General features: G+C 33.4%; 1 protein-coding gene across 1 annotated transcript in view; it reads left to right on the forward strand.

The window, feature by feature from the left end:
* LOC149412157 (uncharacterized) overlaps window positions 1-16,158 on the forward strand; it is a 160,769-nt gene extending 144,611 nt beyond the window's left edge. Inside the window, exon 5 of the mRNA XM_089646319.1 lies at window positions 15,745-16,158. Within this exon, the coding sequence (XP_089502445.1) occupies window positions 15,745-16,158 (414 nt within the window). The remainder of the gene's footprint in view (window positions 1-15,744) is intronic.
* Window positions 16,159-19,024: the final 2,866 nt, after the last annotated feature.

Raw genomic sequence — 19,024 nt, forward strand, 5'->3', positions numbered from 1 at the left:
CCTACTTAACTCAGTTAAAAAGGTTTTTGTTTCATCACTTTCCATGACTTTATATAAATTTTTAAAGATGTGATGAATTTTCATTGTGATCCGGTTACCGTGTCAATACCGAGATGTTTGGCCTCTCTGCCTACCCCTGTGGGGAAACTGTGTGATGGTTAGTTAGTTAAATTAAACGAAAACCACCAAAATTTATATTTTAGCATCGTAAGCTGGTAAACTACAGAAAGAGAAAAGGCAAAAAAAAAAACAAAATAATAAACTGATTTCGATATTTTAATCTCGCTTCTTTTTAAAAAGGGAACTTGTCCCACGATTGTTATCATTTTTAATATTTCTATTCCTGATAAGTTACTTTTTTTAATAACATCGTAATGGCTCTAACTATCTCGTAATATCTCAAAACCAAAATAAAAACTCAAATATATTTTTTTTCCTTTAATTTTAAAAAGAAAGACAAACATTCCCGGGTCACGAATAACCCAACAATGTTTGAAAATCTCCTACTACCACCACAGAAAGCCGAAAATGTTGCTTGTGTTGTGATGGAGGACTTAGCCAGCCGAGGAATCGAACACGCGACGCTCGGGTGAGACCCAAGCGCTATGCCCACTCATAAATGCATAAATTATAAGGTTTTTTTTTTATTTTCAAACAATTTGATCTGAGTGACAATTGTTCAATTGGGGATGCCGTAGTCTCACTGGCTCCAGACGGTTAGAAGCAGTTGGGACTAAAATAAAATCAAAACAAATCTAAAATACTTCATCGTTGTTACGTATTTATCATTTAATCAAACTATTTCCGTAATAAAATGAAAATGGTCAAACGATTTTATTACTTAACATGCTTTTAAAATACAAAATCAAATAACGAAACAACACGAAGCAACAAATCGAATTACTGCCCCATCAAGTAACAATTTGAATTGTGTGATCAAAGTCGATTTATATTGTGTCATCAAAAGTCGAATTGAATTGTTACAATTCGCATCCAATTGTATTGTATACAATAATAATACGGACCGGGCTGCCAAGGGTGCTGATTGCAAGTGGAAATCGTCGAAAACACACAATCGAATGAATTCATAACAATGTTGGACATCTGTTGTGTTTTTTACGAAGCATAAACTTATTCTATATGAGTTGGCCCTAAGTCATTTGTATGCTATTAACGTGTGTTGAATTCAATTTTATGATGTGGGGTGACCAAATTGTACTTCAAATGAGGCGACTAACGGTACCTATATATTATACGACCTTTGAAACTCATTCCTTGTTATGAATTTCATTTTCTTCTGATAAAAACTAAATAAAATACGTTTTCATATAAGCAATATACGTACCAGTTATTAGTTATGGGTCCACTCCCAAACAAGTTACATCCGGTGTTTCACAAGGATCGCATTTAGGATCACTACTCTTTAATGTATTCATAAGTTATCTTACGGCACGAATTTTTTATATTTTTTTATTGTATGCGGATGATTTAAAAGTTAAATAAATAATGAAATAAAAAATTACAATTTTACACGAACCGTAACTTTTTCAAATGCAAATTAATATTCTTGTTCGGAAACGGGTAGAGGTATTTAGAGATTATGTTTAGTATTTTTTATCCATGTAATTTACACGGCAACGTATGAAAACAAAATTCCTTCAATTAGCGAAAGATAAGTTTCCAACAATTTAGACAAATGGTTCTAAGGAAACTGGAAAACTCACCAGCAGCTCAGAAGTGTCCAGAGTCACTAAATTAGCATTTTTTGTTTTTCTTCTCGAACGTTATTTTCATAGTGAGCTATGGAGCTTCTTAACTTTACGCTGAATACCCTATATAAATTGCTTATATATTTTCAATTAACCAATTGTTCAATTGTTTGAATAGCTCATTTACTATCAGCACAAGTAAAGAGGGAGTTATACTTTAGTTTAATGCAGTTACATCTAAACTATCCAAGAGAAATATGGGGAATATAATTAATCAACTTACAAATAATACAGAATGAAGTAACAAAAATCTTATTTGCTCTAAGCCAGATACCACCACCAAAAGAGTATACCAAGATACAAACTTACTGTAAATCAGAAAAATATCCAAATAAAACATATCATTATTGGTCTACAACATTCAAAACGGTTTTATACACAAGACCGCAACATGCATAAAAACATCACAAGTACATGAACACTACACACCATAATAAATTGCACACATATTCAGTAATGACTGAAAGACGTAAAAGAAACATAAGCCATGAAGGTGTACACATATACAATCTCCTTCAAAAAAACAGATAATACATCACATTTAAGGCGATGCACTACGTCGTGTAATATTTTGAATCGAGTCTCTATCAGTAACACTCCTTACGTAGATGGCGATAACGCTTAAATTTCCGCTTAACACCATTCACCTGTTTTGATTTATCCAAGAAGAAAACATGACCAAAAAGTGCCTTTTATTTTATTTTGTGGATGTTAAATAACTTAATTTTCCACATTATACAATAAAACCATAACCGAAAATGGGTTCGTAAGTAGGAAATTTTGAACTTTAATCAGTTTTCATAGGCCTTATACATTATTTTTTTCTGGGCTTATAAAAAGACATATCTAAAAAATACTCGATTATTTCAAAAGCCAAGATGTATTCTACTCGCAGTATTTAATTAAAGCATCTGATACATTTCAAGGCGACCAAATTTTAAAAACCAAAAACATATGATTTTGCATTAGGTACTACGAAGTGCATTGCCTTAAGAAAAAAATGTTATTCAAGATTATAGAAATGTACTTACATAAGAATATTTTGTTAAGAAAAATAGATATTTTTATCTGTGCCTAAGTTAAGAAAATTAAATATGTAGAAATATTTCTTTAATCTTAATTATTTTTTTTTAAATACCTAAAATTTATTCTGTATTTTATATTCATCCCTGAGCGTGGTGCGTTGTATTCGTCATAATTAAACATATTTGTGTACATACAAATACCTATATTTAATATATTGTGCCTACCCCATTCTTATTCTTTGTGTACTAGAAAAAAACATCGAAGGCTTTAGTTTGTATCCAGAATAATATACTTGGATTATGGTTGCCCTAAAAACCACCCTTAGTAAGCACTAATTAAATACACTTATGCTGAGGGTGCTTTATTCACGACTCCATACAAAGCGGAGCTCATAAAAACTATTACATACATCAATTTAATATCATGCAGATGAAAATAATTATCGTAAACGTGATTAATTTGAAAACCCATTTGTCATAATTATTATCAGTTGGCTATACGTAATAATCGAATTTCTTTATTTTTGTCATAATAAACATCAACCTAGAGACTGACCGTTTTTTTATGTGCATACAGCGCAAGAGACTCAACTGCTCAACAGCCAGTGAGACTACACGGAGAAAAATGAGTGTGGCTGATTTATTGTTCTGTTCAAAACGTGTTTTTAACAGGACGCAACAGGAAACGCAATTAATCTCCTAATAAAATATTCTTCTATTCAGAATACATCGGAACACTTGTTTATTGTTTTGGTGTTTAATTCGTAGAACTCCATTTAATTTTTTTAATATAAAAACTTACAAAGAACGATTAGACGTGAAATTAAAAAAGCCAAAGAAAAATGGATGAAGTCACAGTGTGAAGAACTAGAATCGTACAGTCGTAGTCACAATGCATTCAAACTTCACAAAAAATTAAAGGAAATTACAGGCACTTCTAGAAGAATTACTCCATCATGTTTAGTTGACGATTCCAATAAATTAATATTGGATGAAAAAGATATTTTACAAACATGGGAAAAGTATATTCATGATACATTCAAAGATATTAGACCTGACATTAATATTCCCAATGATCAATTGCATGGACCATCGATTTTAAAATCAGAAATTCTTGGTGCGATAAAGACTTCAGACAATAGAAAAGCGTGCGGACCAGACGATATTCCAGTTGAGGTGTTGAAGCTCTTTAATGATGAAAGTGTTGACTACCTGTTGAGGTTATTTAATTCTATATACGACACAGGGAATATACCCCAAGATTGGCTAAAATCCACCTTCGTGACATTGCCTAAAAAACAATACCCTAAGAAGTGCAGTGACTATCGATTAATAAGCCTGATGAGTCATGTCCTTAAATTATTCCTCAAAATAATACATGCCAGGATACGCAATAAGTGCGAGCAGGACTTGGATGACACCCAGTTTGGCTTCAGAAATGCGTTTGGGACGCGTGAGGCATTATTGTCTATCGATGTACTATTGCAAAAGTGTCGTGACCAAAGAAAGGAAGTTTTTGCCTGTTTTATTGACTACGAAAAGGCATTTGACAGGGTAAAACATGCTGACCTAATGAAAATGCTTGCGGATTGTAACGTTGACACCAAAGACCAGAATTTCATAAAAAACCTGTATTGGTTCCAAACAGCAGAAATAAGACATGGGAATGAGAGATCTAATGCAATTGCCATTCAGCGTGGAGTACGACAAGGCTGTATCCTGTCGCTACTATTGTTTAATCTCTATTCCAACTATGTCTTTAAAAGAGCCCTAAGTAATACTGAGAAGGGTCTTAAGATCAACGGAGTTGTCATTACTAGCTGACTGTATCGATGACCTCCAAGACCTATTAAATCTTGTTAATAATGCTGGTGAGCAACTGGGCCTAACAATCAACGTCAATAAAACAAAATGGATGACTTTTGGACGACTAGATCACTCTGAATCAGTGATACAGTTAAATTTTTTTATAAATTTAATTTAGATTAAATTTGATAATATTATTATTAAGTTCTGCAAGTGTTTTAGTTTTTTATTATTGTGACAGCTGTTTCGGCTTACAAGGCCATTTTCAAACTGTGTCTCAACGTCGTCTCAATGTGGACTAACCACAGTTTGAAAATGGCCTTGTAAGCCGAAACAGCTGTCACAATAATAAAAAACTAAAACACTTGCAGAACTTAATAATAATATTATCAAATTTAATCTAAATTAAATTTATAAAAAAATTAAATGGAGTTCTACGAATTAAACACAAAAACAATAAATAATACAGTTAAATGGTTGCAATGTCGAAAAGGTCGAAAGATTTAGATACCTCGGCAGTATTCTCACGGAGACTCTTGACCCAGATGTAGAGGTTAGGTGCAGAATTGAAGCAGCAAGAACTGCGTTCATTAAAATGAAATCCCTCTTCTGCAATGATAATATCAGCTTAAAACTAAGGCAGAGAATGCTAAAATGTTATGTGTGGTCGGTCTTGTTGTATGGATGTGAAACATGGACCTTGAAAGTAAATACCATGAACAGGTTAGAGGCTTTTGAAATGTGGCTTCACCGGAGAATACTCAAAGTACCATGGACCGACATGATCACCAACACAGAAATTCTCAGGCGGGCTAGAGCAGAGAGAGAACTGCTTAGATTAATAAAAATCAGGAAAATTTCATATCTGGGTCATGTACTTCGAGGGGAGAAGTATCACTTGCTCCAGTTAATTTTGAAAGGCAAGATAGAGGGTCGCAGAGGGCCTGGTAGGAGACAAATGTCTTGGCTGCGAAACATACGAGAGTGGACCGGCATTAGAAGTGTGGAGGAGCTATTACGGGCAGCGCAAGACAAAGAGACATTTTCAAGAGTGATCGCCAACGTCGGGGGGACCTGATACGGCACATAAAGAAGAAGAAATAAATTTAAAATAAATCAAATTTAATAATGTTATAATAAGTATTAAGTTCTGCAAGTATTTCTGTTATTTCTACAGTTTTTAATGTGACAGCTGTTTCGGCTTTTGAGGTCCTTATCAAACTTTTAATAGGTAAAAAAAAAAAAAAAATCGGAACACTTATTGAAAAATGTTACAATATTAGAATTTTTATGAACACGTATTCCTTCATCCTCATAACATATTCGTTTTTTAACGACAGTTTTTTAGGAAACCTGTCAATTCACTCGGCATTTAAGACCTTCAGTTGTTAATAAATATACAGATATACAAATATAAAAATACAAACATAGTAGGTATATAATAAATATACCGATATAAAATATTGCTAAAGTTTTATCCGTATACGGCATACCCAATTTGGGATTTATGAATTTGGATATGTTGTGAGGCTGAATATTGTGGGTTCGTCAAGGAGATGCAAAAGAGGAAGGTGGGGGAGTTTGTGGCTCTTCAGCTCTGGTCACCAAACACGGTCAAAGCCATTTCAAGCATCGTTTCAATACTTAATGGTGGCCATACACCAGGGCGATACTGAGAGTATCTTCCACTCTGGAACGTGCCGCAAATATACTGTATTTTATTTTAAGTGATTAAATTATGAAATAACACAAATTAACACTATATTTGACCGGTCAAAAGATATTAGAAGAACGAGATGTGCTATGAGCAGTTCATACTGTGCGGAATTGTTTTGCCCAGTGTCGCCGGTTTTGTTCACCAATACTACTGCACACCTTCGCTTACGCTAAGGTATCCGCACTAATACACAGAACAGATTTCTGTGCGTACACGTCCCGATAGTATTCAAAGTACCCTAATTAGGTAGTACTCCGCCTACGGTCCGGCGGCCAACATAGCATATCTCGTTCTTTTAATATCTTTGGACCGGTCAGTAGTTGAGATGACATCGCGTTTGGGCTGGCTAAGTCCTCCATCACAACACAAGCAACATATTCCGCTTACTGTGGTGGTAGTAGGAGATTTTTAAATATTGTCCGGTTATTAGTAACCATAGAATGTTTTTTTCTTTGTAAAAAAATAAAAATAAACTTTGCGCACGACGGGATTTGAACCCGCGACCCCAGCACGACCATCAAAGGTTTAATGAAATGATTCAATGTTTCTTGTAACTCGTGCAATTCTATAAAATTTTCTTCTGAAATTCAACAAAATATCAGGTGTATTATATAAAATGACTCCGGTTTTATAATCGTATCACAAAACGCCATTCTAGCCGTGAAGCGACCGAAATCGATACTCTGGTAAAAGGTGCCAAGTACGATGTCGTGTGAAAGTATCCGTGATTGATGTGACTTGGACACTTTTATTGCCCCAACAATGAGCTGTCATACACTATAAAAAATATTATTGCTCGCGGCACGGTTCTGCCATAATGCTAAAGAGAACACGCGATGATGTCTATCTACGAAGTATTTATTTGCTTATTAATGTAATTTAATAAAGAATAAATAAGAAAACAAACGAAAAGAGATATTAATTGTCATCAAGTTTAATTTGTAGTTCTCCATTTTTTTATTTACTTAGGGGATAATGTATAACAAAATAATGACAATAATATTTAAAATACATTCCTCCATGGTAGAGGGGTAAGGCTTTCGACTAGCAAGCCGAAGGTTGCGGTCTCGAATCTCATTTTTATTTGATTGATTAATTTAAAAATAAATAATATATTGTATACTTGCGGCACGTTCCAGAGTGGATGATACTCTCAGTATCGCCCTGGTGTAAGACAACCATTCAGAATTGAAACGTTTCTTGAAATGGCTTCAGTCGTGTTTGGTGACAAGATCAAAATAGCAAGGTACTAATAACAACATATCCGAGTTGGGAATGCCATAGTCTCACTGGCTCCAGACGGTTGGAATCTCGTACGGTATTCAAATAAAATAAAAACAATGAGTCTAATGAAACTCATTTCAATTCCCAGTTGAGACCGTTATCTTCATTATTTTTCTGTGTTTTGTTCTGTTTCATGTTTCGTTTAGATTTATTGGTATTATCTTCTTCTTCAATAATATATTACATTTATGGGAATAACTTTCAAAAGTAATAAAAATTTGTTCCAATAATGTACCTGCACGTTCAACACTCTCTTGTGTCCTGTTCAGGGTTGATCAAAGCAAAACGAACTCTAAGCAGAATTCTTGCCTGAACAGACTATGCAATAATTACAATATTATCCAAGGTTGATATTTTCAGTTGCGAACTTACCAAATACAAGAGGTCCATAAAATAACTTTTCTCTGATGGTTTGTGAATAATGTTTATGTCTCTATATTGTTTATATTTCTATTATGATTTGATTTATACCTACAACCTCTCTCCATGGCTATAAATGTATTGTTTTGTAAATTTTTCGTTTTATATAATCCTTTGTTTTGTATGCATTTTTTAAATTCATATTCCTTTCTCACAAATTTAAATAACTTATTCCATATTATGCTGTCTCAGTTAAAGTCACAAGGAGGAAATCCATAATAATTGGTTTTATTTTACCATATAATACTTATGCACAAACAGATGACTGAATGTAAACTGTCGATTTCTCAAAAATGAATAAATAAATAATAAATCGATAAATCAATAGTGCATTGTTCGCATATGTTTGTTGTGCATTTGACACGACAAAACTTTGAGAAATTGCAATCGAATTACTAAATACGAATACTACTTTATTAATTATCTAGAAAATTTCCAAGGTTCATAGAAAATATATGTATAATACATTTTCTACGAAACTTGGGTAATTCCAATTAAAAAAATGTAGCTATTAATCTAAAAGAACGATATTTCGGCGGCCAAGTTAGTTTGCCTAATAACAACGAATGCCAGACATAATGCCGATTTGTGTTAGGTTTTGTTATTACTGTGGCCTAAGTGATTGCTGACGTTAGATTAGGTAACATTAATCCCTAGGAAAACACGAAACTAAAAAAGCCACTAATAGAAAATTTAAATTATTCAAGTAGGCACTTGTACTAATATTATAATTTGATTTCAGGGCCGTTTGTTGGAAAAAAAAATGAACGAAATTACATGAAGGCGTTTTTAATAAAAAATATTTATAAAATTGCAAAACCGTGAAAACTGAATTCTTTATAAATCAATTTCAAATTTGAAAAAGACAATTAAAATACGTTAGAAATATATTAGGTATATTAATAGGTAGGTAAGTACTTTATCGCTTATTTGAAGTATTCACACAATGTGTTCAAATTTCGAAAATTACACTTAAATTCAAAGCGTTTTGTGTTCATTGAACCTGAATTACGCAGGACGCACAGACAACCAAAATTAGTATTTTGACAAGTCACAGGTAGGTTTGACAAATGGGTACTTTATCGCTTGTATGAATTCTTCAAAATTTGATTTCAATGAACTTAAATTAATTTGAGATTTTCATGGGCAAAAGTATTATATAACCGAGATATGATAATAATAAATAATAAAATTATTTCGAAGATTTGTTAATGTGAAAAATCACCTCAAGATATACCTAATCAAAAACACGCTTAGTACAATCACATCAAGCTACATCTACTCAAAAATACTCTTAGTACAATCACATCAAGATACATCTACTCAAAAATACTCTTAGTACAATCACCTCAAGATACATCTACTCAAGAATACTCTTAGTACAATCACATCAAGATACATCTACTCAAAAATACTCTTAGTACAATCACCTCAAGATACATCTACTCAAAAATACTCTTAGTACAATCAACTCAAGATACATCTACTCAAAAATACTCTTGGTACAATCACCTCAAGATACATCTGCTTAAAAATACTTTTAGTACAATCATCTCAATATATACCTACTCAAAAATACGGCTAGTACGAGAATCTTCAAGGAATAAAATTAATCAGTTTCATTTTACACCCTGAAGATGCGTACAGCAAAAATCTTCTAGAACTCACATGACGCGTCTATATCTTCCGACATCAATCCCGACAAAAATCACCTCAAGATACCTAATCAAAAATACGCTTGGTACAATCACATCAAGATACATCTACTCAAAAATACTCTCAGTACAATCACCTCAATATATACCTACTCAAAAATACGGCTAGTACGAAAATCTTTAGGGTATAAAATTAATTAGTTTCATTTGATACCCTGAAGATGCGTGAAGAGCGTACAGCAAAAATCTTCTAGAACTCAAATGACGCGTCTAAAGTCTCCCGACATGAATTTGTGCTCCCTTTTATAAATGAGCTTATATAATTTTCATTAACCTATTTTAAAATCATTTTTCCCTTGTCCTAACTGGCTTCTAATCAACGTCTGTAGATTAATTTAATCCGCTGAAACACTAAAAATTAATCACGCTAATTCTGAGCTAAGAGCACTTATATTATATATTTATTAATTCCGAAAATTACCCATAAATGTGCTCAGGGCTCGTTCTCGTGACAAGATTTTGTAACACGATAAACAAATCCAACAAATTTCATAATGGAGAATGAGCATGTTACGTAGAATTTAACCGCATTAAAAAATTACTGCGTTAAAAAATAACCATTTGGTTGTGTAAACCGCACACTAGTAAATTAAGGGTGTAATTAAACCACCAGTTAGGGGTTGCTTCTCAATCTTCGGCTTAAGTGGCCGCTTGCTAATAGCAACTTTAATTTATTATATGAAATGCTTATGTTTTTTTACAGGATTTTGATAATTCACCTTTTAGATAAATATATTCACATATACCTAAATGTTAAGAGTTTTATACGTTTTTTTAATCAATAAATCATATCAATACAGGTTGATAAGGTTTTTTCGTTATTACTTATTTCAGTTGTAGTCTGCGCGTGATTAAGTTAGCCTGGATATCTAGCAAGGTTGATTGATAAAAACTAATATCAATTTGTCCTTAATCCATCATCTATAGTCAGTTAGCGATATTTGCGAGAACTGTCAATAATATTGTTAAGAAATAAAGTTGATAATAAGATAGACAAGTTTTAGCGCGGCCCCCAGTGTCAGATAAATAAGCTTCGGTTATATATAAGCCGTATACACGCGGTGATTTGAATCCGTTCTGGCCAATGATATTACATTGCTTAGGTTAGGTTTACACGCAATGATTTGAATCCGCTCTGGCCAATGATATTACATTAGTTAGGTTAGGTATACACGCAATGATTTGAATCCGTTAAGGCTAATGTCATTACATAAATACATTGTCAATACATTGGTTAGGTTAGGTATACACGCGGTGATTTGTATACGTTATGGCCAATATCATTACATTGGTTAGGTTAGATTAGGTATATACTCGGTGATTTTTATACGTTATGACCAATGACATTACATTGGTTAGGTTATGTTAGGAATACACGCGGTGATTTGAATCCATTCTGGCCAATGACATTACATTGGTTAGGTATACACGCGGTGATTGAATCCATTCTAGTCAATGGCATTAGGTACATTAGTTAGGGCTTAGAGAAACGAAAGTTGTTTAAATATATCAAGTTGTGGATAAAGACCTCATTAACTAATTAACTCCATTTTTAGTATCGAAAAGAATAATGTGCGGCTAATTCATATTTAAGTTGGTATTTCAATTTCACATTACCAAAGTGTTGCCACTGTATAACGTTTTTTTTCCTTATCAATATACGTTTGGGTATCGACAGCGAACCGTGTTCGGGATATTGATGTATAATCGTCGGCAGTTAGGCCTATCGATCCGATATTGTTATAAATTTGATCGTTCAGCTAATTAGTTTGAGTATTAACTCAGTTTTATGAAGATTAAAAAAATAAAAACATTTTTAATCCATGAAAAATAATAACTATCACAAAAAAAACTTTTTTTAATATAAAGTAGTATCAAATATTGGTTGGCGGATTAACACTTAAATTATAAATTTTTTATCATTAATTCCATAACTTTTACTAACGGTAACTTTTTCCAAATAACGAACCAAAGTACACTTAGTTTTGTTAACCGACTTCCACTAGGTAACCATGTTTGCTATTACAATAATAATTAATTCAATTAGCTTGTCACGAATGTGTTAAGTCACGTGATGTGTGTTGAATTTTATATTTTCACGAGTGACGTTAGGCGACTATAGAGTCGGGTATGAAATATATGTCATCATCATTCAGAACAAAAATATTTATTATAAGTAGGTACAGTTAATAATAACTTTAGACAGACACATCAAAAAAACACGAACGGTGAGCTCTGGTGTTACGGAATTTGTGCAGATTTTCTGTATGGATTATCTATTGTATTATATAAAACTTTTTTTTTTCTGACTAAATCTTAAATCACCGAAATTTCTTCACCGATTGCTTTGAAATTTTGACACAAAGTTGCATTCGTTTTCGTGTGTGATTATATGTACCTATATTATATAGATGTTACCTATGACAGATACAAATTTGCTTTTTTTTTAAACAGCGCCATCTGTTGGACGTAAAAGCAACATAAGCTATTGTTTCTCTATTTGCACAGACAGACTGAGCTACAGCAATGCGTGGCGGGGTACAGCTAGTAAATAATATATCTTAATATATAAAAATTCAGCTTGCGTATGGTTGTGCTCGCAAAACTCGAAAAGTAGTCTACCGATATCGCTCAAAGTTTCAAAGTTTGTTCTTATTAGTGCCAGGAGTGTTTAGAGAGTGGTTTTGTATGGTAGAAGGAGTCGGGGAAATATCTCTGGAACGAAATGAGATAAGGAGTCAAATTAAAGACGATGTAATGTGGTTGTTTAGCAGCAACGTTGTGGTATAGATGAGGGCCCCGGCGTTACCCGGGCTTTCAACAAATATGTTTAGAAATCAGACTTAGACAGTGACCTTCTTCATGTTTTAAATGTGCACAATTCCATCAATCTGCGAATAAAACTGTATTTGTATAAAAATCAAACAAACGCCGCCCGCCTGCCACAGACAATCTTCTATAAATAGATACAAATTAATATTTTCCTTCTAAAATATTTAATTTTTTAAAACTCACTTTTATTGAGCACTTCTTAAAAATCGAACAAATTCAAACATTGAGAAAAACTACTGAAAATTAAAAAAAAACTCACCTACCTAATTAAATATAATTATTTTGCCAAAGTGAACACTGCTTAACAGATTAAAAAAATGAAACATAATTAAATATTAATGAAAAAAAACGTATTTTTTTTAACCCATCGGTAGCTACAAGATATCGTTAGCTTTCCATCGTCAGATTGAACGTGTTAACCATATAACCCGAACGCCAACATGAATGTGTTAGCCAACCTTAGACGTAGTGTTGGTGGTGCCTTCTATAAATACTAACCCATATAAATTGGTCCGAAACCAGGCACGGGTAGACACCTGAGTAGTTAAATATTACAACGTACTCAGGTACGACGATATTACGACCGTCGAATGTTATGAAGATAGAACCATAATGCTTTTCTTAAATAGTAGATACTTCAAATGAAAGTAATTGAGAAAATTTTCTGCAGAGGTGAAATGAGAGGATTGAATACTATCATAATAATAATGCAAGGATAATTTATGTAGTGCAATTTTTGTATCGCATCACCTGAAAAGGGGCTTAACATGGTTAAAACGTGACAGAAACTATGTCTAAATTTACCATAAAATATATTTATTTTTTTTCTATTCAATCACTTTATTCGTTTTAAGAACATTACAAGATGTAATTTCAATTCGTTTTTAAAGGGCATTACTAATAAACGTTTCTCAAACCCCAGACAACTGACAAACAACCGCGATGCCATACGTAGTAATGCAAAATCATGTGTTTTTGGTTTGAAAATTTGGTCGCCTAGAAATGTTTTAGATGCTTTAATTAAATACAGCGAGTAGAATACATCTTGGCCTTTGAAATAATCGAGTATTTTTTAGATTAGTCTTTTTATAAGCCCAGAAAAAATAATGTAAAGGCCTATGAAAACTGCTTTAAAGTTCAAAATCTTCTACTTACAAACCCATTTACGGTAATGATTTTGTTGTATAATGGGGAAAATTAAGTTATTTTAAAAATTAAATATTTATGCCTGAACATCCACAAAATAAAATAAAAGCACTTTTTGGCCATGTTTTTTTCCTGCATAAATCAAAACAGGCGGATGGTGTTAAGCGGGAATTTATACCTTATCGCCATCTACGTAAGGGTTGTTATTGATAGCGGCTCAATTTAAAATATTAAACGACGTAGTGCATCGCCTTAATGCATTATGAATGGTCGTTTATTAGTCGTGCGAAATCCAAAACACGCTGATTTAGTAATTGGTTAAATATGATAAAACAGATTTTATACCGGCAGCAAAAAAGCTTGCCGTGTTAATTCTGCTTCGTTGATGTTAAATATATCAATATCCAATTAACAACAAGATAGCTCTCCCCACCGGCATGACCATTGGCAAGTTAGTCCTGCAGGCAGGAAGATAAAAAAGTCTATGTTGTCGGTGATAAAGATAACCATCAGGAAGATAGAAATGTTCATATTACCTCTGACGCGTAGATGATTAATTCTGAGCAAAGGGAAAAGGAAGTCAGAGACGTCCGAGGAAGACATCGCACGTTTAAATGAACCAGATATTTTAGTGGGGGCATTCAAGAGTCGGATTACAGAAGAGTATGTATAAATGTAAATGAGGCAAGGAGCGTGTGCCAAGTCTTCTCTACCTACCCCTGCAGGGAAACGGTATGATGATTAGTTAGTTAAAGTCATATAAGTAATTTAGTACCTGTCTTAAAACTACAAATACGTAATGAAATTAGTTGTTCAGAACCATTCTACTGGACACTCACTCCAGTGACATTGACTATAAATGCCAGCTTCCTCTTTGGGGGTACCTTGGGTAAAAATTTGCTAATGAAACACAGACTTCACGAAAGTCGTCGCACAACTGACTGATTGGCCCAGTTGATTTTCTATTTATTGAGCTAAAATTAAGCAGTTTCTCAACTGTTAATTTGAAATATTACCGTTAAATCCCATTTGATATATTAATTTTATCAAATCTTCAGTAACAACAATTCATCATTTGCCTTCGTGTTGGGCTACCCTGTACCGCAGGTTCGTGACCGCCTTAGTAAAAGCGCCTCGCTTCAGAGCTAATACAGGGTGTCACGGGAGACTCACGGGGCAATAAATAATAACAAGGGTGGTGAATTGTTTGTAGAGTGACACGACTTCTGTGAAATATGAACGTATAATCTCTAATCTTGAAGCGCCTTTGAATTTTATTGCTTAAATATTATATTAAATTACATTGAAGGTAAAACTAATTTGATATTTATATAAATGCCATTTTTCATGTTTACGTGTTCTCATGCGCCTCTGTCTGCACAGTTAAAATACATGGGAACTACATCGCCACTCGGTTGAACAAGGTTGTGAGGCAGGTTAAGTTGGGGGCTGTACGATCGGATTTATTAATGTAGGTTTTGAAGAGGACCGATGATATTAAGAAAGTGAAACAGATGTCGGTAGCTCGTTACAAGCGAGCTGATTTACACCAAAACTGGTTGAAAAAACGACCCGTTCTCATGAAGCCAACATGAACTGTGAACTAGTGTTCTGAACTTGTCCGTCGAGAATAGCGTACAATTTCCACATTACGTCTGTGTATTTAGAGTTGGCAATCGATCTGTAAACAACGGATTGTCAATTAGACGAATCGCCCCCATTTGCACAGGATCAAATAGGTTTATGAGGTATTTTGGGGCCATAGCACAGATTCTAATAGGTTTATGAAGTATTTTGGGGCTATAGAACAGATTCTAATAGGTTTATGAGGTATATTGGGGCTATAGAACAGATTCTAATAGGTTTATGAGGTATTTTGGGCCTATGGCATAGATTCTGTAATATAGAAGACCTTTGCTAAACGAGGTTTGACCCGTGACACGTGGATCGCTCGGCCGTCAACCGGTCAATCCCTTGACCAGCAATACTTTCAACGCAATACTAATTTATTTTATTTTCTATTGTTCCAGGTGTGGTTTCAAAACCGCCGCGCAAAATGGCGTCGGCAAGAAAAAATGGAAGCCGCCAGACTAGGTTTGAGCGAATATCACGCAGTCAGCTCTTTATCCCGCATGGCCTGTTCAGGTCAGGGACTCCAACTTCCAGTGGACCCCTGGCTGTCCCCTCCAATGCTCTCAGCCCTTCCCGGCTTCCTCAGCCACCCTCAGACCGGATATCCTAGCTACCTGGCGCCAGCCCTTGTCGAAAGACCACCAAGTCCCAACACACAACAACAGCAGATGAGAGATCAGTTGAACCACCAGCTCAGTCATCACCAGGCCAGGAACGATGGACAGGATCCGAGGAGTTCATCCATAGCAGCGCTGAGGATGAAGGCGAAGGAACACGTGGAGAGTATTAGTAAAGGATTGCAAATGGTCTAGAATTAAATTTGTAATGTTGTAAGTTGTAAGAATGTCGTGTTGAAATGTGAGAATTCGTTCATGAAACATTTGTCTGTGTTTCAAAATGAATTTCAATGTAAATACAATCCATGTGACTATAATATTATGATAATTAGGTTAATGTAATTAGAAATGACCTCCATGGCAGATATCATGTATGATGCTTAAAGTTGACCAAGGGGTCGCGTGCTCAAATCCCAACAAAGTGCAAATAAAACTCTCGTGATGTGATATCTTAATTTGAATAATAATTTAAAAAAATACTTGTGGTTTAATGCATTATTTGTGATTGAAATAGTTCAGTAACGCTCTCATTGAGACGCCTTGTCATATATAACAGCTAGGTACCAACTATAAAACCATTTTCTTCTTCTTTTTTTACGTCACCACCACATTTCCATCATTTTCAAAAGTAGTTTCCCAGGATAAGAAATTTATGTACTCGCTGACCTAGAGTCTATTGCATGGTTTTTACTCTTTATATAAAAACCAATAAATAATTCAAATCTGTTATCTTTCATGAAATCCTATCCGCATAAACTGCTCAAAAACTCTGAATAAAAACCACGTTAAGAAGATTTTATAAACAACATATCTGTATTATCAAAAATACTAATTTCGGTTGTTAGAAATCTGGTTCGACGAACACCAAATTTGTATTGAATTTAGGTTTCATTTTAAAATTTGTAAGCATAGCAATAGAATGTATACAGATAATATAATTTGTTCAGAAAATAAGTTCAATTGGCGTTTTAAAAAATGGAACTGTTTTGTCAAGAATTCAGTATGCGCTGTAAAATGATTACCTACCTATAACTTAATACTAAAAAAATGATTTAAGTATTAAGTTATAGGTAGGTACCCACTTTGTTTTTAAAAATGGAACTGTTTGGTCAAGAATTCAGTCTGCGCTGTAAAATGGGTACCTACCTATAACTTAATACCAAAAAAATGATTTTAATTATCTTTTTCAAAATTTTAATTACCATATCCCGTAATTTTTTACAGGTCCTTGCTTGTTTTAATAATTAAAAGCACTGGTGATTTTTGATTGTGGAACACAATTTTTTTTGTTTGGGTATATTTAATTCTGTATCGTGAGGCCATTGAAACTGACGCCATATTTGTTGTTTTATCATAAGCAATTATTTCTACATCACGAGAAACAAGTTTGTATAAATAGAAAGAACTAGGTATTATAACTTTAATATTTGTAAATATTAACATAAAATTGTACATTTTTGGAATTCAAAATAATTAGTTGATGGCATCTGACACCAATTAAAACTGAGCGGAGCGCGATAGAAGGTTTAGTCAAAACTATTTCTCCAACTTGTCTTGTTTGAGCGACTGAGAGACTGAGTTCAATAAAGAATAAAGATATTTTGATTTATTACATAGCAATTGCTTGTTTAATTTCGTTTATAGCCAAGCAAAGATTATGCTCAACGCTCTTGAGAAACGTATAACATATTGTTTTCGAAACTAGCTTAAATGAGGGTTGCTCAGTTTCTTTGGTGAAAGTGGCCAATCGGAATCTAAGAAAAATAAAAATCTATCTGTTTACTTATGTTTACGTCACAATTACAACTATTTAAAAAAAAAAATGTATTTTTCCTGTTCAAAGAACCGTTGAAAAAGTTTCCTAAAATTATGTCAATGTGGTGTACTCTTATTTTCTTTTCATTAGCAATACTCTTGAATTTCGGTTCATTCTGAGATTATGGGTCTGTTTATAATCGTCTCGTATTTACAATGATTTTCTTACTTGACTGACATCCGTTCTACAGGATACTCTTAAGTTGAAGTACAGGAATCCCTCGCTGAAGATGCTCGCCTGGAGTTCGGCTAACATCGGCCATCTTCGTAACTGTTCGGGTATTAAACCCAAACGTCTGACAATTGTTTATATCGTATGGTACTACTACCGACACCTATGGAGACACCTTTAAACTAGATAAAACTATATATCCCAATGACATCTGTTGAGAGCATTGATTGGTTGAGAGACTTAAAACTAAATATGTAATTTAAAAAAAAAACACTATATTTCAACATCTTTCATACAATTTTAATGCAATTCAATCACACATATTCCATACTTGATTAGAATTCTTGTATACGTGGTTAAGTAAATATGATATTTTTTTTATAAACACCAGATTGGTGCAAGTCGAATTATTTAAAAGTGTAATAAATGTATCCAATTTCTCGTCGTAAATTTGAATTTTTCCATCCAAAATTACCAAAAAGTCATAATTTTTTCAACTATATAATAATTTATTCTTTTAATGGATAAATCTTAATGATATTACTAAATACTACTCTTGTAAATATATGTGGAGATCAAATCATAAATTATTATTTATTATTTTGTAAATATGAAATTAAGATAGAAACATGTAATGGTTAACATTCCCTCAATGTAAATTAATAATTAGATGCTGTATTTAGGTACTTATTTATAAAAATCGTACTGATGTTAATTAATGTTGAAAAATAAAAAAAATACTAAGTGAATAAAATATGTTGTTATTTTGTATATCCGACTAACACACAAATATTTTGTCATTGACTAAGAAGACAAATATTTATAAATGTAGCCGAAACATAAAACAGAAAATGACATGGAAAATAAAAAGGAAACGGTCGCAACTGGGGATCGAACCCAGGACCTTTGTCTTACGGGGACAACACTATAACCATTGAACTTCTGAGATCTGATAACTGATCCATTTTTGATACCCCAATTTAAGCATTACCAATATTTGTCCTGCCAAAAAAATTATAGCATGCCAATTTCCCAGGGCGGCGAGATGAAAATGAAAGACGAAAGAGGAATACT

The sequence above is a fragment of the Hesperophylax consimilis genome, chromosome 24 (assembly GCF_061612785.1).
Source record: "Hesperophylax consimilis isolate HC1 chromosome 24, BYU_Hcon_1.0, whole genome shotgun sequence".
In the NCBI taxonomy this organism is placed as follows: Eukaryota; Metazoa; Arthropoda; class Insecta; order Trichoptera; family Limnephilidae; genus Hesperophylax; species Hesperophylax consimilis.